This window comes from Mustela nigripes, chromosome 13 (genome assembly GCF_022355385.1).
Source record: "Mustela nigripes isolate SB6536 chromosome 13, MUSNIG.SB6536, whole genome shotgun sequence".
NCBI lineage: Eukaryota > Metazoa > Chordata > Mammalia > Carnivora > Mustelidae > Mustela > Mustela nigripes.
In genome coordinates this window covers 118,994,542-119,020,559 of record NC_081569.1, presented here as the reverse complement: position 1 = coordinate 119,020,559, position 26,018 = coordinate 118,994,542, and the positions used below count along the sequence as shown (strand labels likewise).

The 26,018-nt window shown below is 38.3% G+C and overlaps 1 protein-coding gene across 2 annotated transcripts in view; it reads right to left on the bottom strand.

Annotated features, from left to right (window-relative positions):
• Positions 1 to 1,315: 1,315 nt before the first annotated feature.
• GALC (galactosylceramidase) overlaps positions 1,316 to 26,018 on the bottom strand; it is a 66,036-nt gene continuing 41,333 nt past the window's right edge. For both annotated transcript variants that reach the window (XM_059373579.1, XM_059373580.1), the window contains exons 11-17: positions 16,653 to 16,742; positions 15,828 to 15,914; positions 13,310 to 13,460; positions 11,131 to 11,311; positions 8,732 to 8,895; positions 7,294 to 7,370; positions 1,316 to 3,259 (exon numbers count right to left, since the gene is read on the bottom strand). In XM_059373579.1, coding sequence (XP_059229562.1) covers positions 3,113 to 3,259; positions 7,294 to 7,370; positions 8,732 to 8,895; positions 11,131 to 11,311; positions 13,310 to 13,460; positions 15,828 to 15,914; positions 16,653 to 16,742 — 897 coding nt within the window. In that variant the 3' untranslated portion in view covers positions 1,316 to 3,112. The remainder of the gene's footprint in view (positions 3,260 to 7,293; positions 7,371 to 8,731; positions 8,896 to 11,130; positions 11,312 to 13,309; positions 13,461 to 15,827; positions 15,915 to 16,652; positions 16,743 to 26,018) is intronic.

Below are 26,018 nucleotides of genomic sequence, written 5' to 3'. Positions count from 1 at the left end.
TGGAAACTTTACATTTTCCTCTAGTAGCAAAAAAAATTCTGAAGAACAAGTTGAGAGGACTTAAACTGAGTTTGACATTGACTATAAAGCTACAGAAATAAAGACAGTGTGGTATTTGCCTAAGGACAGACATACAAGTCAACAGAACAGAATACAGTGATTACTTCTGGATGTATACATAGATAGTCAATTGATTTTTCACAAAGGATGGTCTCTTCAACAAATGATACTCAAAAAAACTTGACTATCCATAAAGGAAAAAAAATGAACCTCAAATCTCACCTCCCAGCATATACAAAAAGTAATGCAAAATAGTTCACAGACCTGAATTTAAAAGCTAAAAATATAACACTTCTGGAAGAAAACAAAGAAAAAGATCTTTGTGAATTTAGGATAGACAAAGATTTCTTAGGACACCAAAAAAACACCTACCCTAAAAGGAAAAAAAAAATTATAAAACTGTACTTCCAAGTCAAAATTTTGTATTCTTAAAAAGATATGGGTTAGGAGAAAACTATTTATAAAATATCTGATTTAAAATTCCATCTGGGTAAACCCAGGGGTCTCAGTCATTTAAGCCTCAACTCCTGGTTTCAGTTCAGGTCATGGTCTCAGGGTCATGACACTGAACCCCGCATCAGGCTCCATGCTTAGCAGGGAGTATGCTTGGGAGTCCCTACCTCTTCCTCTCCGTGGCCCCCACTCATGCATTTTTTTTCAAATAAATAAAACCTTTTAAAAAATTGCATCTGAAATTATATAAAGAACTCTTACAACTCAATAAGAGAGAAAACCCTATTTTTTAGCAAAAGATCTGAACAGACATTTCACAAAAGAAAATATATAATGACTAAGTCCACGAAAAGATGCTCAACATGTCATGTACCTACTACACACCCACGCACCTGAAATTAGAAAGACTAACAACATGAAGCATTGCGGAGAATGTGGAGCAACCAGAACTCTCCAACACTGCTGATGGGAGTGTAAAATCATACAAGCATTTTGGAGAACAGTTTGGCAGTTTCTTATAAAGCTATACATACATTTCCCTAAAGATACAGCAGTTTCACTCTGGTATTGATTAAGAAATGAAAATAGGGGCACTTGGGTGGTGCAGTTGCTTAAGTGTCCGACTCAGGTCATATCTGGAGGTCAGGAGATTGAGCCCCGAGGCAGGGTCTGTGCTCAGTGGGGAGTCTGCTTCATACTCTTTCTCTCCCTCTCCCTCTGCTCCTCTGCCTGCTCTCTCTAAAATAAATACTTAAAAAAAAGAAATGGTAACAGATGTCCACACAAAGACTTGTAAGCGAATGTTTAGAACAGGTTTATTTGTAATTCCAAAAAGTGAGGGAGGAGAAATTGACAAACTGCGGTTTAACCATACAATGGAATCTTCTTCGAAATAAGGAGCAAACCATTGATATACATAGCAGCATGAACAAATCTCAGCAGCATTATGCTGAATGAAAGAAACCCTTCGCCAAAAGGTACATAGTGTCTATCACTTCTATAACGTTTTGGAACAAGGAAAACTTATCAGTATCAACAGAAATCTGATCGACAGTTGCCTGAGATGGGGGCAGGTGAGAAGGTATTACTGCATAGGTGCGCACGAGAACTTTCTAGGGTAATGGGTCATGGGTAATGGGTAATGGTAATATTCCTTATTGGCTGGGGTGTTAGCTTTGTGGGTGTATCCACTTGTCTAGGCTCACTGAGCAGTATACTTAAAACGGGGACACTTTATTGTATGTAAATTATACCACAATAAAGTTAACTTAAAAAAATATGTAGTCGTGAAGTGGAAATCACTTAGAGTTCGTTTTAATTAAAACTTTTTCTCTATAAGAGAATATATCTCTATTAGATATATTCTAATATTTAGCTTCTTGTCTTTAACAGAAATATGAAACTTCATGTCAGTTTAGCCTATGTTAATCCGTTACAAATTCCAAAATCATAGAATTAGTCCAGTGAAGTTTTGAACTTTCACTTTAGAGAATTCTAGAATTTACTTTATTGACACGAACAATGGACATATTTCTAGGAGGTTCATTAATGCTTACATATAAATTATACTGCATGAGAAATTTGCTCCCCACACTTCAATATAAACACATTTGTACTTTCGTGAAATAAATGCATCTAATCATGATGATTAGAATTGGATGATCCAATTCTATGAACTGGCAGAAGCTCAGTGTTCCCCTTCTTCCACACACAGGGAGAAGTCCTGAGCTGTGTTAGTCCTTCACCCGTGGCACACAAGACGACAGGCCGCGAAAGGCACCATGAAATGACACACCAGAGAACTGCTACAGCTTCGCCTGCAGACTCGCGAACAGCACGGCCCACGTGTCCACGTGGGATTTCTGTCCTCCTTCCAGCCACTTGGGAAAATGTTCACAGAGAGCTTTACGGGTTACAAGACTAAAGGTTGGATTTAAAAGAATTAAAAACTGCGGACAGCCCAGTTAATCTGCTCACATTGATTACTGCAGGACTAGCTTTAGAGGTAGTTTATTAGTGAGGCGTTTTTCAAATGATCCACTCATCATATCTATAATTCAAAAGCATCATCGTAAAAAGGAAAAGAAAAAAAAATACTCTTTAGAGTGTTAAGATTAATGTGTTGAAGTAGTTTCCAAAAAGCAGCACTTGCAGTGTTCTTCAGTTCCCTGCGGTGGGGTGTGACCTCTGGACGAGGCCATCCGCTCACTCAGACACACGGTCCGTTTCTGTGATGATCGAGTTACCGCCATCCACGTCATCCCTTGCTCATTCAGTGAAGACGGCCACCTCAGCGTCAATGCCAAGGCTTTGAGGTGTGAACCACCCAAACCACTCCTCACAACAGGACCGCTGCACAGCTTGGATTTTAGGGGACGTATCAGGTCATGTTCAAGATTCATCGGTTTCCCCTGGGCACTAGTTCTAAAAATATCTTCCAGAAGATCAAGTAAACATGTATTTCTCTCCCCGTTTACTCTTCACTATTGTTAGCCTCCAAGAGGCTCAATATTGATCCATCAAAAGAATTGGATCTCGACCAAAACCAAAAACAAAAGAAAGAAAATCCAAAGAGTGGTTCTATGGTGCTCCATGAATATCAGCTTGAGGCTTCCACATGAAAGTTGTCAAACTGTGCAAATTCAAAGGAGTAAGTTCCAATGGCAGCCCAGCCGTTCTTCGGGAAACTCACAGGGATGCCCGTCCAGACATACTGGCCGTTCAGCATGCCAGAGGAGAACCGGCCCTGGAGGAAAAACAAATGCACCCCTTGAAGACATATGCAAATGATTCTCTGAGGTCTGTTTCATAATGTGTACAGCCAATCTAGTCAGTGGAGCTAACATCCTTCTCACTTCAGACCATGGCAAAACCTAATTCCACAGTCTGAGCAAAAGTTGGAAACACGGGAAAAACTCTCTCAGAGGAAATTCTTATCTACGTATGTAAAGAGTTTCCAAGGCACGAGGAGGATTTCCTTGTACCCCACCAAGATGCTGTAAAACCTACAGAAATGTACAACTTTCCATAGCATCATAAAATTTTGGACAAAAGCCCACTAAAATAAACAAATATTTGTAATGTACCAGTACTTGCACACACACACATTGTCCAACAGGCACCAGCTCTTTCGACACGGCTACTGGAGCCAAACCATCCATCTAGTTAAGTCCTTTTGACCCCATGTACAGAATACCACTTCAAAGTCACATGAAGAGCCCACCCTTAGGTTAGAAAAACAGTAACCATCAGTTAAACTGATGACTGCAGTCGGGGAGATCAGAGGGTAAGAAGGGACATATCCATAGAAATGACTCACTGGTCACTGACGGAGAAAGATAAAATAATTTCTTCAGACAGCTGCCATTCCTACAGAGCCAAGTGCCCGGCAGACAGCGGATAGTAAACACTAGCGCTCATTATCATTATTACGGCACATTTAGGAGCATATAGTCCCAGAATATCAATTGCAGCTAAACATGTAAAAGTGGCTAATTTCAAAGGGCGAAGAGCTAAATAAAGATCCAAAGCACGAGACTGAGGACCAAAATAAGATCTGTTTTTATGTCAGAGAATTACAATGCGCTGGGCCTTCATTTTCTTCTTTCATCTTATGGCGAAAGATAGGGAGACATGAGACTCTAAGTCAAAAAATCACAGCTCACCAGCAGAGCTGCAACCCGAATCTCAGTTGTCCAACTCTACGCTCAGGGAACCCACACTCCTGCTGTCACACACGTGCACAGCTCTCCGCAGCCCTCAAAGTGGCCACCATGGACTACTAACCCAGAGCCAACACACAGTCATATGGCCCAGGTGCCCTGCACCCACTCCCCATGCCTGCCGCTGGCCTCCAGGCTGCTCCTCACACCAGCCCAGTCACAAGCAGCATCCTCTGCCCAGAACACTCTTCCCACCAGGCATGCCTCAGCTCAAAGAGCACCAACTCTCAGAGTCCTTCCCTGGTCTCTGGACCTGGAGAATCCTGACAGGGGAGCTACCTTATCTCATTGTCCCGTTTCATTTTTGTTTTTTTTTTCTTCACAAATTAACTGACTGATTGATTCGTTTGATTTTCTTACTGTTTTAGAGCAAGACAGCCATTCTGGCCCACAGGCCAGCCACCTATTTTTATCAATAAAACGTTATTGGAATCACAGTCACATGCATTCCTTTACCTACTGTCCGTGGCTGCTTTCTCACGATACAAGCAAAGTTGAGCAAAGCTGCACAAACCAGATGGCTCACAAAGCCTAAAATATTTACTGTGTGGCCCTTTACAGAAAGACTTTGCCAACGCGTGTCCTAGAAGAATACAGGCTCTCGAGAGCAGGAACCTTGTGTGTCTTATTCAATACTGCTGCATCCCTAGCATCTAGGAAAGTACATATAAAAGGTGCCTAACAGACATGTATTAAAGGAAAGAAGAAAACACGATCTAACCCTAAGACAACCTACAGAAGCTATCCTCCTCCTACAGATAAGGAAACAGAAGCTCAAAGAGGTGAAGAACTTGCAGGGAGTCAGCAGGTGTCAGCAAGGCAGTCGGCACATGGATCTGCCTGGTCCAAACATGCCTGCGGCTACCAACACTCACTTAAGGGCCACCCGGGTGGCTCCATGGGTTAAGCATCTGCCTTCGGCTCAGGTCATGATCTCAGGGTCCTGGGATCGAGCCCCACATTGGGCTCTCTGGTCAGTGGGTAATCTGCTTCTCCATGGCCCTCTGCCTCTCCCCTCTGCTCATTCTCTCTCTCTCTCTCTCTCAAATAAGTAATAAAAAAAATAAAATAAATAAAGGATGCTCACTTCACTCCCTAAGGGAGGAGGGACAGAAATGAAGATGTGTGCTGTTTTATACGAGGTGGTCAGGAAAGAACCTGAAGGGAACAAGGGAGGAAGCTATGTCATCCAAGATTTTGGAAAGTCAACACACTTTAAAGTGTGATACTGGATAATAAAAGACAAACCAATATAAAGAACAAAGTTCAGAAATAACCTATCCACATGTGATGATTTGTTACATCAAAAAGGTGGCCTTCAAATCATAGGCAAAAGGACAGTCTATGTCATGAATGATGATGGCCATCCATTTGTTATGAAAAAAAATTATATTGGGCTCATCCGGATCCCTTATGATTACAAGTAAATTCCAGATGTATTAAAGACTTCAACACGGCGGGGAGGTGCCTGTGTGGCTCAGTCAGTTAAGCATCCGACTCTTGATTTTAGCTCAGGTCATGATCTCAGCTGGGGTCCAGGCCCATGCGGGGCTCCTTGCTCAGCAGGAGTCTGCTTGGGAGTCTCTCTTTCCCTCCGCCTCTGCCCCTTCCCCCCTGAAATAAATAAAATCTTAAAAAAAAAAAAAAAAGACTTCAACATAAAAAAATCCTAAACTTTGTTTATTTTAGGAAAAAAAAAGGTTCCTCACCTTGAGAAAGATGAAGGTCTTCTTAAATAAAACACAAAATCCATGAACAAAAGTGAAATATTTGGCAGAATCAAAATTTAAAACTTCTATTCATGAAACATACCGTAAGCAAAAAATACACACAACAGGACAGAAGAAAACTATCTGTGACACACATAACAGACAACAGGTCATCACTCAGAATATATAATAAATTCATATGAATCCATCAGAAAAAGAAAATACAGTAAGAAAATGAGGAAAGAATGCAAACGGGTAACTTCAGAGAAGAGAGAAAAATACAAATAGCCAATAAACATAGTAAGGGGTAAAGTTCCCTAATTACCATGGAAATATAAATCATATCAATTAGTTTGAAAAATAATCCTTAAAAATAGGTAATATCAAATATTATTATAACTGCTATAAAACTGAATACAGCTTGGCTAGCAATAGGGCAATACCTGTCAAAATTCAAAACACAGTTACATTTCTAAATATCTGCCTAATCAAACAGCAGCATACACGGCCCCGGAGGCAGCTAGCAGACCCTCCCCTCCACGTGCATATCAAGCCAGCCCAGATGCCTCCGTTCACCACGAGAGGGAAGAACTGGGAACAAAGCTGTGCCCATCGAGGGTGACAGAGTTCAACACACAATGCTGTTCCCAAACCAGGTGCTCAAAACGTATTGTTACCACCTGAAAAACGTGTAGTCATTTTGGGTGGTTAAAGAAGAGACACGAACAACCTGAAAACAGTATCTGATTTCCATAATTTAGCTGCTGCTCTAACCTAAACCAACTTAGGGCAGAACCCAATAGCCAGAGAGCAGCCCTGTGTGACACAGAAGTTTCCACACAGCACGTCCAGCAATAACTCATGATCACCCAGGGATCTGGACAAGTATGTTTTGATGCTGTGATCCTACAATTAATCTGGTATCTCCTTTGACAAGGGTCTTCATGGAAACCAACTTCTAAAAAATTGTACTTACCACTGAAAACCAAATTATTCTCAACTACCAAAAATAAATTTATAGGCTCCAATTTATAATCCTGGTTCAGCCAACTTGGAAAAAAATTGATTCAATTATTGACTATCTACCAATTACCCGAGTTTAAAAAACAGAACCAAAATTTTAAAAAACTGCAGAGTGATAAATTCAACAGCTGGCGGTTCTCCTGCGGGCTTACCCTGACACACACTATCACCCTAGGGTCTGCTGGTTTGCTGGCTTCCTAGCAGATTCCCTGCCTGTTTCCATTACTACATTTATCACAGTTTTCCCCTCTTACCTGGTAACAAAAAATGCCAGAAAGGCACAAGAAAATATTTTACCTCCAGGCATGCTGGTCAGCATTACTTACGTTAATAATTAGCGTGAGTGTATACCATTTTTTTGCTGTAACGTCAACATGTCCTAAAGCATATAAGATCCATCCAGCTGCAACACAGAAAGATTATCCTGATATATTTTTAAAATCAAAAGCACAGAATCACAGAGCTCAGTTAGGGTTCTCAGGCAGCATTTATATGTAACAAAGTAAGCCTTAATAAAGATCTACATTTCCAGATCTACCACTGATTTAAAACAAAAAATCCTTCCTTCAGGCATGCAATCCACAAGCATTCCTGGGATCCTCCTCTGGGCCACATATTCTATGTGAGTTCACAGGAGAACCAGTGAACTAAACTCACAAACCAACCACAGTATAATGTGTCAGCTTCTACAGTTCAGGCACAGATTTATACTCAACTGGACTGGATAAAAATAAGTAGCAGTGGTCAAAGATCACCACAAGATTTCTAGCTGGCCTAACTGGTTACATGAGAATAGCATGAACTAAGAATTAGAAAACAATGAGTTAATTTGGGGATAGGTTATACTTGAATGCCTGAGAGAAACCAGAATAAGATGTTGAGTGGGCAGTTTAAAACATAAGAACAGTGGGGACTAAAGACCTGGATGTAAATTGCTAGTTCCAGCTCTGCTACGAGCTCATTTTGAGACTTCGGGCAAATCAATTAACCTCTCTGGTTTGGACTGGACAGTCAGCAAGGAACGCTCCAGATGGGTCATGCTATGACTCTGCAGTCCTACTCTACTGTCCTTATAACCCACTCTTTCTTTTTCACTTGTGGAGCCCTTTCCACCTTAGGCAGAGGCAAAGAGTGGCATAGGAGAGAAGGTTTTTCACAAATGCAGGGGAAGTCAAGAGGCAAGCAATCAGGAAGACACAGCACCAATACGGTCTTTTTCAACAGAGTGGATGTACCAACACCAAAGTGAATTAGAATTCAACACGGACATATTTTAAGCACCTATCCTGGATAAAATACTATTCTACAAAGACAAGGGCTGTTCAAGATAAATGTAAAAAAGTCAAGCTGTTTTCAAATTATTCAATAATTTGGGAAACAGGATTTCTCCATTTTAAGCAGACCAACCCCTCTCCTTGTATTTCCGTAAGCACACCAGCACGCTCTTGTAGTCTTGCTTTTTATTTATGGGGTTTCCCGGTCATTCTCTCCCTACTACGTCCACCTCACCCCAGTCTATGCGAATCCTACCCTGACAGCCTCACTCAGCTCTACCTGAAAAAGCTGGGCACTGTTTCCTTTTACATTGCTGCCTCTCTAATTAACTCTCCAATTTTGAATCATTTGGTTTTTGCTTCCATGTGCTGAATCTCTTCCCAGTTAGACGTCTAAGCCCCTTGAGGTAAAGCTCTCTCATTACACAGTAAGTGACAAGCTCACCGTGGCATATGTCATAGCGAGTCATGTGCTACAGAAGTCACTTACCTAGATCACCTGTAACTCTGTAGGTTCCATTTGCAAAAATCCAGAAGAAAACTCCTCTGGCGCCTCTAATCAAGATACCACCTTTGTTTACTCTTCCGGCAATGAACACGCCTCCCTTCTCAGGAGTCTCTATGTAAACATCACACGTTACAGTCAGATTGGACCTGCAGAATGAAACTGTTAGTTAGCGCTCTTAATTATGCCTCTCCGAATGCCGCACAAACGTGTCCCTTCACAGCCACATGCTGCCAGACTTCTAATTGAGGTGAGTATGTGCTTTGCTTAGTCTGTGCGTGTAGCAGGGATGGGCTTCAAGAATCTTGATTCAGGAAAAAAAAAAAAAATCTCATCGATGACAGTTTTAAGTTTTATGTGACTGAAGTTAAGTCATTTCATTGCCTCTTTTAATGTAACTGGAAAAAATAGTACTTATTGCTTTCAAGTCTCTTAATGCATCTCTTATCTCTCTATAATAAAACAACTTCTCCTCCTAAGACGATAACATTAGAAGAAGGCTACCTCGAATCCAGGAGGAAATATTGGGAAACGGCACATAATAAATAGGAAGAGCCTAAATCTGAAAGGGTCTCGGAAGTCAGGCCCAGATGTGTAGATCTGCCTGGGCTGCTGGCGAGAGTCACTGCATATTCCTGAGCAGAGGGCTGCACCACGAAAGCAGCGCTAAGAAGGATGAGCACAGTCCCTTCTCGAAGGGCGTCACTGCCCTTTCCTCATTCTTTCTCGTTCAAACTCTGTCACTCTCCCCCTCCCCGGCCGCTTCCCTCTCTTCCCGCCTCGTTGCCCACTGCAGCAGTGAAGATGACCACTGCTATTTCAATGCTGCAAAATCTTCAAAGTTATGAAGATGTTTGGTTACTCTCTAGATGGTGCGCTATCCCATCTCTACGACAGTTGAAGAGCCTTGGTTTTCCTAGAGCCCCTGCCAGACAGAAGTCTGGGTTCGGGGAGAGCCACTCTTCTGTAGCACTCACAGCAAGGAGGGTAACAGTTGTTGCAGAAAGTTAAAGGTTTTCGATGGTGGCTGGCTTCCAAATTGGCAATCAAAATAATGGGGCCCATCCCTCAGAAAAGGAAACCCAGCTACCTGCTTCATAATAAGACCACGGGTAGCAAATGAAAAAAGTCACACGTGCTAGTGAGCTAGCATGTTCAGAAAATCGAGATACAGTGTCTACTACAGAGATGTGGGATAAATGGCATTTTTGTTGTATAAAAAGACAGGCCTTGCAGGGTTATCCTAAGTTAGGCAAGCATTCTTCATTGTACCCCAATAACTCTGGGTTCTAGAAACCAGGTAACTAAAAATTTCTCAAGACTTACAGCAGTTTGGAACTAGAATTGGGATTTTTTTTTTTTTAAGATTTTATTTATTTGACAGACAGAGATCACAAGTAGGCAGAGAGAGAGAGGGGAGGAAGCAGGCTCACTGCTGAGCAGAGAACCCTATGCGGGGCTCGATCCCAGGACCCTGGGATCATGACCTGAGCTGAAGGCAGAGGCTTTAACCCACTGAGCCACCCAGGCACCCCTAGAATTGGGATTTCTAATAGAGAGTAAGGCAACAGAGAAGGGATAAGGACTTTTAGCAGCATGCTACAGATAAACAAGTCAAGGCTCTTTTCAGATTTATCATCCCTGCCTGCTCCAACTTCCAAGTAATAGATACGGCTGCTTGGTGACTTTGCATTAACAGCTACTATCACAAAACCTGGAATGTGTGAGTTTTGTTTCACGGAATTATACTAGTTAAAAGAAAAAGCAGAAAAGAAACACCTAAAACAGGTATAAATCAGTACATTAGAATCCCACAAATGACTTTAATAATGAAGGTGAAGTTTTGGTTCGGTCACTACGTTTGAAGTGTAGAATAAATATAAATTGTGTCTTTAACAAATACCTAAAGGAAAGAGTTGAACTCACCCACCAAGTAAAAGCTGATTTGCTTTTCACTATTGCCATCTACCGTCAGCCGGTGAACAGATTTTCCACGAAGGCTAAAACAGTGTAAGTCTACAATGGATCCAGCAGGTGGCAACACCAGATCAACAAATCAACTCCCCAGCAAAACCAAAAATGCATAAATCACTAGATCTGTTTATAAATAAATAAACTACAAGTGGATCCAAAAGTCCTTAATTTTTACATTAAAAGCAATCTGTTCCTGCAACAATCACTATTAAACTGGCAAATATGAGGGAAGGACACTGAGGCGGCAAAACCACATGCTGGCTTGTGGCTTTCATATTCAACAATTACCACACACCCATTAGGTTCTTGTACAAGGAAGACCACTGAACAGTCTTTGCTTCAGAATGTACCTGACAACATTACAAGGTTATTTCGGCTAGATCTACATTAAGGACACCAGTTTTATATACCATTTGTAATCTCCTATAATACTGATGGTGTTGTACGCATCAGCAGCCCAAGTAATGGGCCGCTGATTGAGAACTTGGCGTAGTGTGAAGCGATGCTCCCCAGGGTCTTCAATGTTCGTAAAGTATTCAAAGACGCCAGTCTGATCAGCGAAATTCGGAGCTTCGCTAAAAAACGGGTAATCTGTTCAGAACACAATTAAATTCTCTGGTTAGTATAAAATTCTTACAGAATCTCTCTTCTCTGATATTTTATGGCACATTTTTTAAACACTTTTGAGAAGTCCTAAATGAGTAAATGATACTTAGAACAAGCGGAAGTTTAAGGGTTAAGTTAATAAAGTATATCATCATTATTACTCAATACCAATACGATCAGTTTGATAGACAGACTTTACATATTTAATCCATGCAACTGCATAAGAGGAAAGATCATAAGTTTTAGAGAAAGGGAGACCCAAGATTTAAATTCTTACTCAGTCTGTCCCCCCGGCCAACTTGTTTAACTGTCCTGTGTCTCAAGCACCCCCCTCTCTACGTGGGCGTGAGGATAAGAGAATTAAATGAAAGAAAGCATGTCAAGCGTGTACATAAAGCAGCACCTAGCAAGGGCTCAATAAGAGCTAGTTTTGTTATTTCTAGTGTCTGCCACACAAGGTTCTAAGTCCCTGGTCACAGTCATCAGCTGACAGAAGATTAGGAATGGCTCACTATGTCAATCACAGAATTTAAATATTCCAAATTTTCTTTTCTATTTCTAAAATGGAGCAGAAGCAGTTGGGCCTCAGCTATCTTTCAATTTTGTTGTTGTTGTTGTTTAATTAAATTACACTTTTACAATGACAAAGGCTAGAGAAGAGCAAATTTAGTCATAATCTTACAGCTAATTTCACACGTCATGCTTTTCTAAATGTTTTCCTATTCATCATTTGAGAAATTAAGAAACACATAAAGGAGCGCTACAGCCTGACTTATAGTTTTTAGTTTATTTTGCAGTCAATAAAGCATTACATTTTAGATTTGAAGGTTTAGAATTGCTTTTCGGTTTTCAGGTCATAGAATAAGTAATTCTGGTGTTGGGGGAACTTCTCTCTTATTCATGAGGCCGTATCCCACACAGACTCCTTTACTGAAGACCAGAGGAGTTACTCTGGCCACGACACAAGTGAGCAACAGACTGCAAAGCCATTTCTGGTGGCCTATTCATGCATTCTCTAAGAGGCCACTTCAGAGAACTGGCAGGAAACGAAGCACAGAGCCTCCAAGGGTCCCTGTTGTCTCCATTCTGCGAATAACTGAGAGGACTCCAATACACAGTCCAAGGGGCCTCGTACTGCAATTAACCCACATATCTCTTCCTGGGAAAGGCTGCTGAGACCTGCGGCCAGTGACTGACCAGGAGCGGGTAGCAGAAGTCTCCAACCAGCCGTGCTGCAAAGAGCAGCCCTGCAGACAGGAGGTTCAAGATGCTCTCTCAATGGCAGTCCCCTTCCCTGTTTCTCTCCTACAGCTATGGATTTTAGGAGCAAAGAAGAGAGCTACCTGACCCTGTCTTTGAGATCCAGAAGCTGTACATTTCCTGCTCACCAAGTTCAGTCACTTACTGAGCGATCTGGGACTATACCCACAATGACTGTGCCTTCCAACTTTTCAAGCAGCTTTCTTATGTTACCTAAAATCAAAAGCTTTTCTAACAGCTTTAGGACAGATCTTCCTAGAAAACCTGGAGGGTGTAAACATAAAATTCCCAGGTAGATAATAAGATGAAGCCCCCACGGGGAGCCTAACTCCCCTCAGCATTCAGTCCACTAGCCCTGCAGAAAGTGAAGGACCTTGACCTCCACACTCATTGAGGAAACTCATTGAATGGCTTTCATGAAGTGTGAATAACAGGGCATTGGCAGGGTCACAAACCTTAAGCTTCCCCAAAACCAAGTTAGGATTATAGCTTTCATTCTCACAATGACCTCTCCGTTTTTTCTGGCACTGAAAAATGCAGGGCTCGCAAGCTGAGTCACCTTGAGGTAACACAGAAACAAGGTCTCAGTTACTGCGTGGACACTGAGAGCTACACTTTACAGGAGTTCTATCACGCAGCCGTCTGACAGGTAGAAATCTATCCACTAGTGCTAAAAAGGGAAAACATGTTAAGTTTTAATAAAAACAAACAAAAAAAACTTACCAACATCAAAATCATCTTTATAAACCTGTGGGAAGGGCATGGACTTTGGAGGCAGTGGGTAGCTGCCCTTGGTCCCTGTGGTGAGAGTGGTGAGCGTGAAGAGTTCGTCCTCCTGCAGCTCCAGGGTGAAAGTGCCGCCGCTGTCGAGAAGCTGGAAAATGAAAATGCAGAGGTCAAGGCCAGGTGCTTTGGCTCATCTCATTTGGGCAAAATCAACTTTTTGAAAAGTCAACTTAAAGGAAAGCCAGACTCACTCTGCTAAAACTTCATAACCACTCAGGAAGGCCACACCCAAAATCAAGGCCTTGAGATATTTTTCTTTAAGTTATTTAGAAGACCTTATAAAATTATACTTTGTAGATAGGATTTTAAAAGAATTTCTCTTGAAAGTGACATTAAAGATGTGGAGAAAAAAAAAACCAAAACAAAAGAATTTCCCTCCATGGAGGAAGCAAGACTAGATGACACCAAAATTTCTATTTGTCTATTCTTTGCTATTACACTGTAAGCTCCTCAGAACCCGTGTATATTCAAATCACATAAATAAGAGATCTGCTTACTTACTTTTTAGGACTTTACTAAGGGAGAAAAATGCAAAAAAAAAAAAAAAAAAACAAAAAAACCCTTCACTGATGACTCATCTGTTAATCAGAGAAAACCTTTAATTATTAAGAAAAAAAAGGATCTGGGGCGCCTGGGTGGCTCAGTGGTTTAAGCCTCTGCCTTCAGCTCAGGTCATGATCTCAGAGTCCAGGGATTGAGCCCGCATTTGGCTCTCTGCTCAGTGGAAAGCCTGCTTCCCCCCCTTCTCTCTGCCTGCCTCTCTGCCTACTTGTGATCTCTGCCTGTCAAATAAATAAATAAACTCTTAAAAAAAAAAAAAAAAAGGTCCTACTTTTGACATGTTCAATATACATTTCAATTAGCAAGTTAGGTTTATGTCACATTTATGCTTTTGGCAGCTTACTTCGCCACAAAATGAGGGGGGGAAATACATACCTCCTAAGGTTGCTGCAGGATTTAACAACAAACTGTTTACAAACTGCTTCACTCAGTGCATGACCTTCCCTAGAGAAACACTCCCTATATGGAGGTGTCCTGTGCTGCATGCGGACCTCTGAAGACACCAGAATGCTTTGCATAATTAACATAGGCATTACATGTATGCCCATTTCAGGAAATATGAGGGTTTTTTTTTTCTACTTTGACTTCAAAGGGCTTATACCATATCTTTGCTTTAATAATAACTTATTGGTCAGATCCATGAAATACCTAATACCACATTCTGGTTCAGGTAATAACCCAAATGATACTATTTTTCCTGTGAGGAAAATTGATTTTAACATGCTATATCTATCAATTTGTTGTGCAAAAAGCAAACTGCTCTTTTTTTTAGAATTTAATGCAGAAATGGTGTTCAATCATTGATAGTGACTAGTTAATTCAGAAAACATTAATAATTTCCAGGAAAAGTAGATTTGTGTCAATTAGGTGAAGTAATGTGTTCACTTGGACCAATTCACATTCTTTGAAATGTTTCCTGAGGAACTACCATGTGCTAATAAGTATGATGGTAGGGACCCAGAGTAAAAAGCTAAATGAAGCAGGGCCCCAGTCCTCAAAGGGCCCAATGTAGTGGCAAAAGTGTTTAACTAGGTAAGCACCTTCTCCTATGGTGCTATGCTGGTGGCTGTGAGCTGGGACCGGTGGGGAAAGCTTCAGCGGAAGCAGCACCTGAGCTGAGTCTTGAAGGACAACAAAGACATGAGGAGAAGGCATTCTAGGAGGAGGAAGAAGCAAATACAAAGTCACAGAGGGGAGTAAAGTGGCACACCGTGCTCTGAAAAGGGCAAGAAGTTTGGTCTGTGAGTACAGGCCATGTTAGTAGAACAGGCATCAAGAAAGGAAAGCCATCTTTTATCTTATGAGGTGGTCACAAGAGTCGTGTGCAATGCTCAGGGATGTGAACTCACAAGAAAAATCACTGAGAGACTTTGAGCAATCGAGTGACAAAACTTGGATCTGCATTTTAGACACATCATTGTGGCAGCAATGTGATGGGTGGCTGGAGGCTGGAAAAACAGGAAAGAGTTTCCAAAATCCAGGAACGGAAATAAGCAGTAGCAGTGGGAATGGAGAATGAGGACTGCGCAAGAAGAACATGTCAGTGATAGAATGCTCTGGACTTGACCGATGGTGGTATACAAAGATAGGGTGGATGGGAAAGATGGTCTCAGATAAGACTCAATTTTCTGATTTGGGCAGCCAAGGGATGGCGGTACCATTTACCACAACAAACTAAATGCTAAGACCAAACACACCTATATTCCATTATGCCTTGGGGAGGACTTCTATTTAAAAAAACAAAAACAAAAACAGCTGGGGACACCTTTAGCTCTATTATACTTCAGTTATAAAATCAATTATAAAATTGAAATTTCTTAATTCATTAATTAAATATCTGTCCTCTTTTACTAGTTGCAAAGCTCAAAATACAGGAATTTATTTTATAAACTACCCATAGAGAATCCAGTTGTTTAAAAAGAAATCTCGTAGATGGTCTTCCAAGCTTTGTATACCACACCTGTAGCTCTGGTATTTCACTCTGAGGAAAAAACACACACAAAAAGGCATGGTTGAGTGGTTCATCATATCTTCTGAGGCTTTCCAAAATTAATACCAGCAAGAATGAACCCCTGATAATGTGCAGTCTATTCCTATTTGCCAAAGAGGAAATCTTTGGCAAATCTTAAATAGTTCATGTTCTGAAAGTAGGAAGATATTGTTCAAGCAAATACTTTATTTCTTATAAATAGCACAGACTTTTGGCAAATGTTTAGATAAAAATATTTTAGTGCCTTTTATACCTGTGTAAAACACTTTTTAGGAATTTTCTAGTATTAAAAACAATTTTTATGCAATTAGTAGTCAGAAAAAGCACAGTATTTTCTGTGTTCAAAATTAACAACAGGTAGAAACAGCAAGAATCTGGTGTCTTTTTATGTTGTTGGGTTTTTTGTACAGAGTAATAAAAAGATGAATGCTTGAAAGTTCCTTAGACTACTGATGCTTCTACCAACAAGAACAATTTTGTTACAAACTGACTTTTGTTAAGTGTTCTTCAAAGTGACAGAAGAGTTTTAGCCACAGGGAGTTTTGCCTCTTAGGCTTCTGTACTGTTTGACTAAGACCATTCAGCAGATAGAAGACACCAGTGCCTGTATCCATTCATATGCAAACACTTAATAGCTCCTAATAGAAGACTTCACTTATAAACTGCTAGCCTGTGAAAAAATATATAACTTCTCAAATCAAAACCAAAATAAAAGTCCCACATACTTACAAAGGACCCTTTAAGAACAAAGGTAGCAAACTGATGTGACACATTGAAGTAAGGCAGAAAGGGCCGTATACACTTAGAATGTCTATGGCTCTAGGAGGAAAAAAAAAATCATGTAAGTTAACCAAATGATATACGAGCCACCTTAGGAAAAGAAAATTTAACATTCATTGCCCTAAGATTAACAAAAATGGCACATATTGGGTGATAAATATGAGTTTATTTCAAATTTCTAAAGACTTTTTTTCTAATATAACCTACACTGAAAGTCTACTGTGGATGCCTCGTCAAAGTAAAGCTCGATGGCATTTCGACTGAATTAAACTGAATCCATGGCTAAACTACAGAGTTATTTTGTGGCACACAGATTAATTTTTACATTATAATTCTTTTCCAAGTAACATACATCAAATAAAACACAAATACTTGTATGTTTTCACTGAAAAGGCATCTCATCTAAATAGAACCTTCCTATACAACTAAAGTCAGTACGTACGTATAACAAATAGTTCTCACACTGACATCATTTTTTACTAAACAGTCACAGATTGGGATCAAAAGAATTATGAGACATAATCCCTACTTCAGGGAATTCAACGATCCCAGAGCACTTAAGCAAAAGGTTCTGGGCCAGGCTTCATGGACAGTAAAAAAAATTATAATTGTAGTTAGAGATTGTGACACCTCATCTTCAGTAAATGATGTACAACTAGAGAAAAAATCGAAAAGATAGAGGTAATTTGCACAATGCTATCACATAGCTTGCCTGGATCGATATCTATAGATCACCTCACCCAGCAACAGAGATGCACAAGCAACATTCACCAAGGAACACTATATTCTTAGCCATAAAAGAACTTTTAATACATTCCAAAAGATTCAAATCACACAATGTATGTTGTCTGTCCACAAGATAAATTAAATCAGAGATAAATAATAGAAAAACCTCTAGAAAAACTCCAAAATGTTTAGAAACTAATTAACAAATTTCTAAATAATCCATGTCTCAAAGAATAAGTAGAAATAAAAAGGGAAATGAAGAATTTTGAGTTTATCAAAATAAAAATACAATGTACGATTTGTGGGATGCCACAAAAGCAGTACTGAGAAGCAAATTTATAGCACTGAACACTGCTAAGAGAAGAAGGATGTGAGACTTCAGCTTCCACCTGGAGATCCTAGGACAAGAAGAGCAAATTTAAAAACCAAAGTAAGCAGAAGGAAAACATTAAAGATCAAAGGAGAAATCAATTAAACAAAACCCAGAAAAATGAGAGAATAATTAAGAAACCACAAGCTGATTCTTTGAGATCTATAAAACTGAGTAATTTCTAGCTGGACTAGTCAGGAAATCAAGACAGAAAGAAAGAAAACACAATTTGCCTTTGTCAACAGTAAGAAAGGTGACATCAGTAGAAATTCTATAGATATGCAGAATAATAGGGACTAACACCAATAACTTTATGTCCAAAAATTGAATGAAACTGAAAAAATTTGTGAAAGACACAAAAACCAGGGGCACCTAGGTGGTTCAGTTATGCACCGAATTCTTGATTTCAGCTCAGATCATGATCTCAGGGTTGTGAAACTGAGCCCCATATCAGGCTCCACACTGGGTATGGCACCTGCCCTCTCCCTCTGTCCCATTCCTACCTCCCTCCCACTCAAGAAAGAAAGAAAGAAAGAAAGAAAGAAAAAAGAAAGAGAAAGATACAAAAACCCAAAGCTTACTGAAAAAGATACAGATAACCCAAATAGCCCTGAGGGCTGTACTGGGAAATTATGGTCAACCCTGAAGCTTTGCTCAAACATGAAGTAAAGCTACTACAAAGTTGTACACTGCCTGCTTGAGCACTGACATATACCACATGCACACAGAGCCTACCAGCCAAGGCCAGGAGACTTGCTAGCTCCAAACATAAGGAAACCTCTGTACAGTCATGTGCTGACCACTAAGGTAACTAAGCAGAGGCTTCGGGGCCACATATAATAAAGCTGACAAAGTACAGAATTTGTTCAAGAAAGTCACTAAGCAAATAAAAAGCAACAACAATAAAGAATAACAACCACAATTGCTAGACAGGGGAGATATCTGACCTCCAGAGTTGCCACAATATATTATGTAATATGTCTAATATTCAACAAATAATTATGAGATTTGAAAACAAAACAAACAAACAACAACAACAACAAAAAGGAAAGCGGCCCATACACAGAATAAAAGCAGTCAACAGAAACCATGTCTGATAAAGCCCAGGCATTGCTTGCCACATATTAGACTTACTAGACAAAGACATTAAACTGGGTATTTAAATACATTCAAAGGAAACCACATCTAAAAAACTGAAATAGAGTTGTACTTCCAGAATGACAGTTTAGGAGCTCCATGAAGCTGTGTCCCTTAAAACTGGTGAAAAATATTTTTTTAAATGGAAATGATTCAGAGTTCCTTGGTGGCTCAGTCAGTTAAGCAACCAACTCTTGATTTTGGTTCAGGTCACGATCTCAGGGTCCTGAGAGCAAGTTCCATATTGGGCTCCATGCTCAACACAGAGTCTGCTTGAGATTCTTTCTCCCTATTCCTACCACTCTGTTCCTCCCCCAACATCCTCTCTCTCTGTCTCAAATAAATAAATAAATAAACATAATCTTTAAAAGAAAATGGAAATGATCCTATGGGCATGCAACAAATAAACATTTATTCAAGAAAATCTACAAAAACTCAGTAAAAAGAATAAGAACCTGTGACATTTAAACCACGATCTATTCTGTCCCTGTCTCTCTCTTACCCAAGCGGAAGAAAAATGCATGCTGAGTAGGTGCAGCCAAAAACAGAGGGCTCCCTCCTCCCAAATCGCAGCTGAAGGCTACAGTAGCTTACTGGGGGAAGCAGGAGGTCAGCGTTTCTCACCACCCACCCCCGGTCAGATATCTGAGGTCAAGATTAAGTAGCAGCAAGTATGGCTGGGAAGCTGAGGGCTCCCTTCCTCTGCCCAGCTCCCATTGACTGGTTCACCTTGGAATACTGAGATTAATGGGGTCCCAAACCTCCATCTATCAACCTGTGCTCCTAAATCAGAGGTGTTATTAAGAGAGAAACAAGAGATCTTCAGTAAGATTAAAAGTGGATTCTTCATCAGAAATAACAAAAAGTAACACATTCAAAATGCTCAAAAAAAAAAAAAAATCCAATGTCAATCAAGAATCCTATATCCAGCAAAATTCTTCAAAAAATGAAGGCAAAATGTACTTCCACATTTAAAAAAACTGAGAGAATGTGTTGATACCAGACACAACTGTCATAAAATATCAAAATGAGAATTTCAAGCTGAAAGTAAATGATCACACACAGTAATTCAAATCCACAAACAAAAGTATAGGCAAATATAATTAGTAATTATAAAAGATAGCAAAAATGCCTATTCCTTCTTTCTTCCCATAACTGATTTTAAAAGCAACGACATAAAATAATATGTAAATAATCATATTGTTGGCCTTATAAAATATAGAAATGTGACACAACTGCCAATAATAGCATAAAATAGCCAGGTGAGGAAAAAACTGTATTAGAATAAGGAAATGTTACCAAATAATAACTCAAATCCACAGGAATAAATAAAAACAACCAAAAATAGTAAGTAAAAATAACATAAATATTATAAATACATAATTTCTCTCCTTTATTCTCTCAGATTTTTTAGAAGACTTAAAATTATATATTAAGTTGTAATTATAACAGGTCTTGTTAGGTTTATAACAGATAGAGGTTTAACATATATAATAACAACAAAAAGTGGGAGAGAGAATAAAGCTATATAGGAATAATGTTTCTTTTTTTCTTTTTTTTAAAGATTTTATTTATTTATTTGACAAAAAGCATAAGCAGGGGGAGCAGCAGTCAGAAGGAGAAGAAGAAGCAGGCTCTCTGTCAAGCAGGAAGCCCACTGCAGGGCTCAATTCCAGGACCCTGGACTCACGACCCAAGTTGAAGGCAGATGCTTAACCGACTGAGCCACCCAGGTAACCCAGGAATAATGTTTTTATATCTCACTAGAATTCAGGTAATATGAATCTGGAGTAGATTCAATTAAGTCAAGATATACAACCCTAGAACCACCACAAAATAAATAACTCACTAAAATACAGTGGAAAAAATTAAAGGAATTAAAATGTTCTATCAGAGAATATTCACTTAATGCAGAAGACAGTAAAGAAAGAATAGATAAAGAACAAAATGAGACATACAGAAAAAAAGTTGACATATAAATCCAACTATATCAATATTAACATTAAATATGTATGGAATAAACAACTCAATCAACTAATTACATAACAACCAATTACATTTTTAAAAGCAAGATCTAACTATATGCTGTCAAAAGAAGACATATTTTAGATTCAAAGATATAAACAGATGGAAAGTAAACGGAGGGAAAAACATATATTAACAGAAACCACAAGAATAACTAAAGTAACAATAAGCAGACTTTAAAACAAACAAAAAATTGTTACTAAGGTAGAGACATTTTATAATTATATAAAGATAAATCCATCAGAAAATATAAAAATTATAAACACATATGCACCTAATAAGAAGGACTCTAAATACATAAAACAGAATAAGAGAAAAAAGGCCAGATGACTCAACAATAGTAGTTAAAGACTTCAATTAGCTGCTATCAACAACAGAGAGAACAAGGAAACAGAAGACTTGAATGCTATAAACCAATAAGATCTCACAAACAGCTACAGAATAGAATAACAATAACAGAACATACATTCTCCTCAAGTACATATGTAATGCTCTCCAGGATAGATCAAATACAAGGAAATAAAATACAACTCCATAAATTTAAAAGGATTAAAATCAAAGCATATTCTCCAATCTTAATAGAATGAAATTAAAAATCAATAACAAAAAATTGCAAAAGCTCATAAAAATGTACCAATCAAATAATTCCCTCCTAAATAAGCAATGGGTCAAAGAAAAAATCACAAAAGAAATTAGAAAATAAAATGAACAATAATGAAAATATAACAGAATTGGGGTGTCTGGGTGGCTCAGTCATTAAGCGTCTGCCTTTGGCTCAGGCCATGATGGTCCTGGGACTGAGCCCCATATCAGGCTTGCTGCTCAGTAGGAAGCCTGCTTTCCCTCTCCCACTCCCTCTGCTTGTGTTCCTGCTCTTGCTGTCTCTCTCCGTCAAATAAAAAAAATAAAATTAAAAAAAAAATAACAGAATAAAAATGAAAATACAACATAACAAAACTTAAAGAGATACAATACAGCTGAAGTACCACTTACAGAGTAATTCATAACTATCAATACCCACATAAAGAAAAAGAAATACCTCTATGCTAAGCGAAGTAAATCAGTCAGAGAAAAGCAAATATCATACAATTTCACTCATACATGGAATTTAAAAAACAAAACAGGTGAAACATATGGGAATGGAAGGAAAAATAAAGTAAGATTAAAAAAAATAAAAAACAGAGGGAGGCAAACCATGAGAGACTATTCACTGTAGGAAACAAACAGAGGGATGTTGGAGGGGAGGTGGGATGGGCCTTTAGGAAGGCACTTGATGTAATGATGAGCACTGGGTGTTATATGCAACAGATGAATCACTAAATTCTACCCCTGAAATTAATAATACACTACATGTTAACTAAACTGAATTTAAATAAAAAATTTAAAGAAAGAAGTATCTCAAAAAATAACCTAATCTTCTACCTACAATCTTTAAAGAGCAAACTAAACTCAAAGTTAACAGAAGGGAATAAAGATTAGAGTGGAAATTACTGAAATAAAGAAGAAAACAGAAAAATCAACACAAGTTGTTTATTTGAGATGAACAAAACTGACAAACCTTTAGGTTTTCTAACCAAGAAAAAAAGGGAAGACAAATTACTAAAATCAGGAATGAAAGAGGAACATTCTACTAAACTTACAGAAGTTAAAACATAATACGTAAGAGAATACTATACATAAACATATGCAAACAAATTAGGTAACACAGATAAAAGAGACAAGTGCCCTGAAAAACACAAACTACCAAAGCTGACTCAAAAAGTAACATAAAATCTGAATATACCTATAAGAAGAGGTTGAGTCCATAAACCAAAACTTTCTGGTAGGAAAATCACAAAATCAGATAGCTTCACTGATTAATTCTACCACACATATGAAGAATTAATACCAATCCTTCGCTAATTATCTTAAACAGAAGAGGAAGGAACATTTCCCAACTCAGTTTATGAGGTCAGTATTGGGTGAAATACATCAATCAGAGAAAGACAATTATCATAGGGTTTCACTCATATGTGGAATATAAATAATAGTGCAGAGAACAATGCGGGAAGGGAGGGAAAACGGAATGGGAAGAAATCAGAGAGGGAGACAAACCATGAGAGACTCTTGATTACAGGGAACAAACTGAGGGTTGCTGAAGGGGAGGTGGGTAGGGGGATGGCATTAATGGGTGATGGGCATTTAGGAGGGCACAGGATGTGATGAGCACTGGGTATTACATGCAACTAATAATCATTGAACATCATATCAAAACTAATGATATACTATATATTGGCTAACTGAATTTCAGTAAAAAAATAAAATAAAATATAAAAAACAAAGATGTTACAAGAAAAGAAAACTATGCACCAGTATTTCTTACAAATCTGGACACAAAAATCCTCAACAAAATACTAGCAAATCAAATCCAGCAACAAATAAGAAGGATTATACATGATGATGAAATGGAATTTATCCCAGAAATGCAAAGCTAGCTTAGCAGACAAAAATCAATCAATGTAATACACCATATAAATAAAATAAAAAACAAAACTACATGATCATGTCAATAGATCCAGAAAGTATTGGATAAAATCTAGTACCCTTTCATAATTAAAGCACGCCAAAAACTAGGAATAGAAGGGAAGTTCTTCAGTCATAAAAACTATTTACCAAAAAACCACAGCTAACATTACACTTAAGATTGAAATTGTTTCCCCTGAGATCAGGTACAGGATAAGAATGTACATTCTCACCATTTCTATTCCATATTTACTGAAGCACAATTAACCAAGGAAAAAAAGGAAAGGTATCTACATTGAAAAGAAAGAAGCAAAACTATCTCTATTTGCAGATGACATAATCTTGTATATAGAAAATCCTCTAAGAATCAACTAAAAAACTACTAGAACTAAGAAATAAGTTCAGAAAGCTTGTGGGATACAAGATCAGTATGTAAAAATTAATTTTATTTCTATATATTAGCAATGAAAAATCTAAAAATGCTATTAAAAACACAATTCATTGAGAGTTATGCTGAAATAATATTCAGAAATAGCAACTGTAACAAAAAGAAGGGCAAGACTTATACCCTGCAAACTATAAATATCTTTAAAAGAAGCAAAAATAGGGGTGCCTGGGTGGCTCAGTGGATTAAAGCCTCTGCTTTCGGCTCAGGTCATGATCTCAGGGTCCTGGGATCAAGCCCCGTATCGGGCACTCTGCTCAGCAGGGAGCCTGTTTTCCCTTCTCTCTCTCTGCCTGCCTCTCTGCATGTGATCTCTGTCAAATAAATAAATAAAATCTTTAAAAAAAAAAAAAAGGCAAAAATATAAATATATGAAAAGGCATCCATCTTCACACACTAGAAGATTTACTATTGTTATAATGGCAATACTCCCAAATGATCTACAAATTAAACATAATCTCTATCAAAACCCAAACTGGCCTCACTGCAGAAATTGACAAACCGATCCTAAAATATCTATGAAAATGCAAGGGAATAATAGCCACACAGCATTGAAAAAAAAAAAAAAACAAAGTTGGAGGATCCATGCTTCCTAACTTCAAAATAAAGAGCTCTAGTAATTAGGGCACCATAACGCTCCCATAAGGATAGATACAGAGGTCAATGCAATAGAATTGAGAGTCCAGGAAAAAATAAAAATAAAAAAGCTCATATTTATTGCCAACTGATTTTCAACAAGGAAGCCAAGACAATTCAATAAGGAATGAACAGTCAACATATGGTGTAGGAACAATGAGATGATACCCACCTGCAAATGATAAAGTTGGACACATATCTAACCCTCTATTAAAAAAATTAAATGGATCAAAGAACTAAATGTGAGAGCTAAAACTATAAAACTCTTAGAAGAAAGTATAGGTATAAATTTCATGACCTTGGATTAAGCAATAATTTCTTAAATATGTCATTAAATATGACACAAAAACATACCAAAAAAAGAAAAATATATATATATTTGATTTCATCCAAATTTAAAACTTTTATACTTGAAATGACATCATTAAAAAGGGAAAAACAACTAATATAATATTGTATGTCAACTATACTGTAATTTTAAAATAAAGTTTAAATTTTAAAAAGGAAGTGAAAAACCACCTACAGAATGGGAGAAAATGCCTGCAAGTCATACATCTGATAAGGGACTTTTACCTAGAATATGTGAAGAACTCTTACATTCCAATAATAAAAAAATAATAAAACTCTTACATTTCAATTTCAAACATCCCAATTTAAAAATGGGCAAAGGGTCTGTCTATATGGGCATTTCTCCAAAGAAGAAATACAGATGGCCAATACACACATGAAAGGATGCCCAACATCATTAGTCACTAGCAAAACATAAAACAAAACTAAAACTAAAATAAGATACCACTTCACGTCTCCAGAATGGCTATAACCAAGAGACAGGCAATAACAACTGATAACCAACTACCGTTGGTCAGGAAGATGAAAAGTTATTTCTATTTGCCAATCATTTACAAAGAAAATGCAATGGAATCCACAAAAAACTATACTAGAACTATAGGTGAGTTCAGTACTGTTGCAGAAAACAAGATCTTCATACAAAAATCTACTACATTACTATATACTAGTTACTACTTGAATGCAAAATTTAAAAACTACTATTTACAATAAAATTGAAAATGTGAAATACTTAGCCAAAATTTGATAAATGATATGAAATACCTGTACATTGAAAACTATAAATACTATTCAGAGAAATTAAAGAAAACCTAAATAAACTTGAGGCTATGTCTTGCTAAAGGGCTGCAAGGCTTGATATTGTTCAAATATTAATTCTCCTTTACTTAATCTATAGCTATCTAAGCAGGCTTTTTTTTTTTTTTTTTTTTTTTTGGTTGAAACTGACAAGCTGATTCTAAAATTCACATGGGAGGGGGCACCTGGGTGGCTCAGTGGGTTAAGCCTCTGCCTTCAGCTCAGGTCATGATCCCAGGGTCCTGGGATGGAGCCCCGCATCGGGCTCTCTGCTCAGCCGGAAACCTGCTTCCCTTCCTCTCTCTCTGCCTGCCTCTCTGCCTACTTGTGA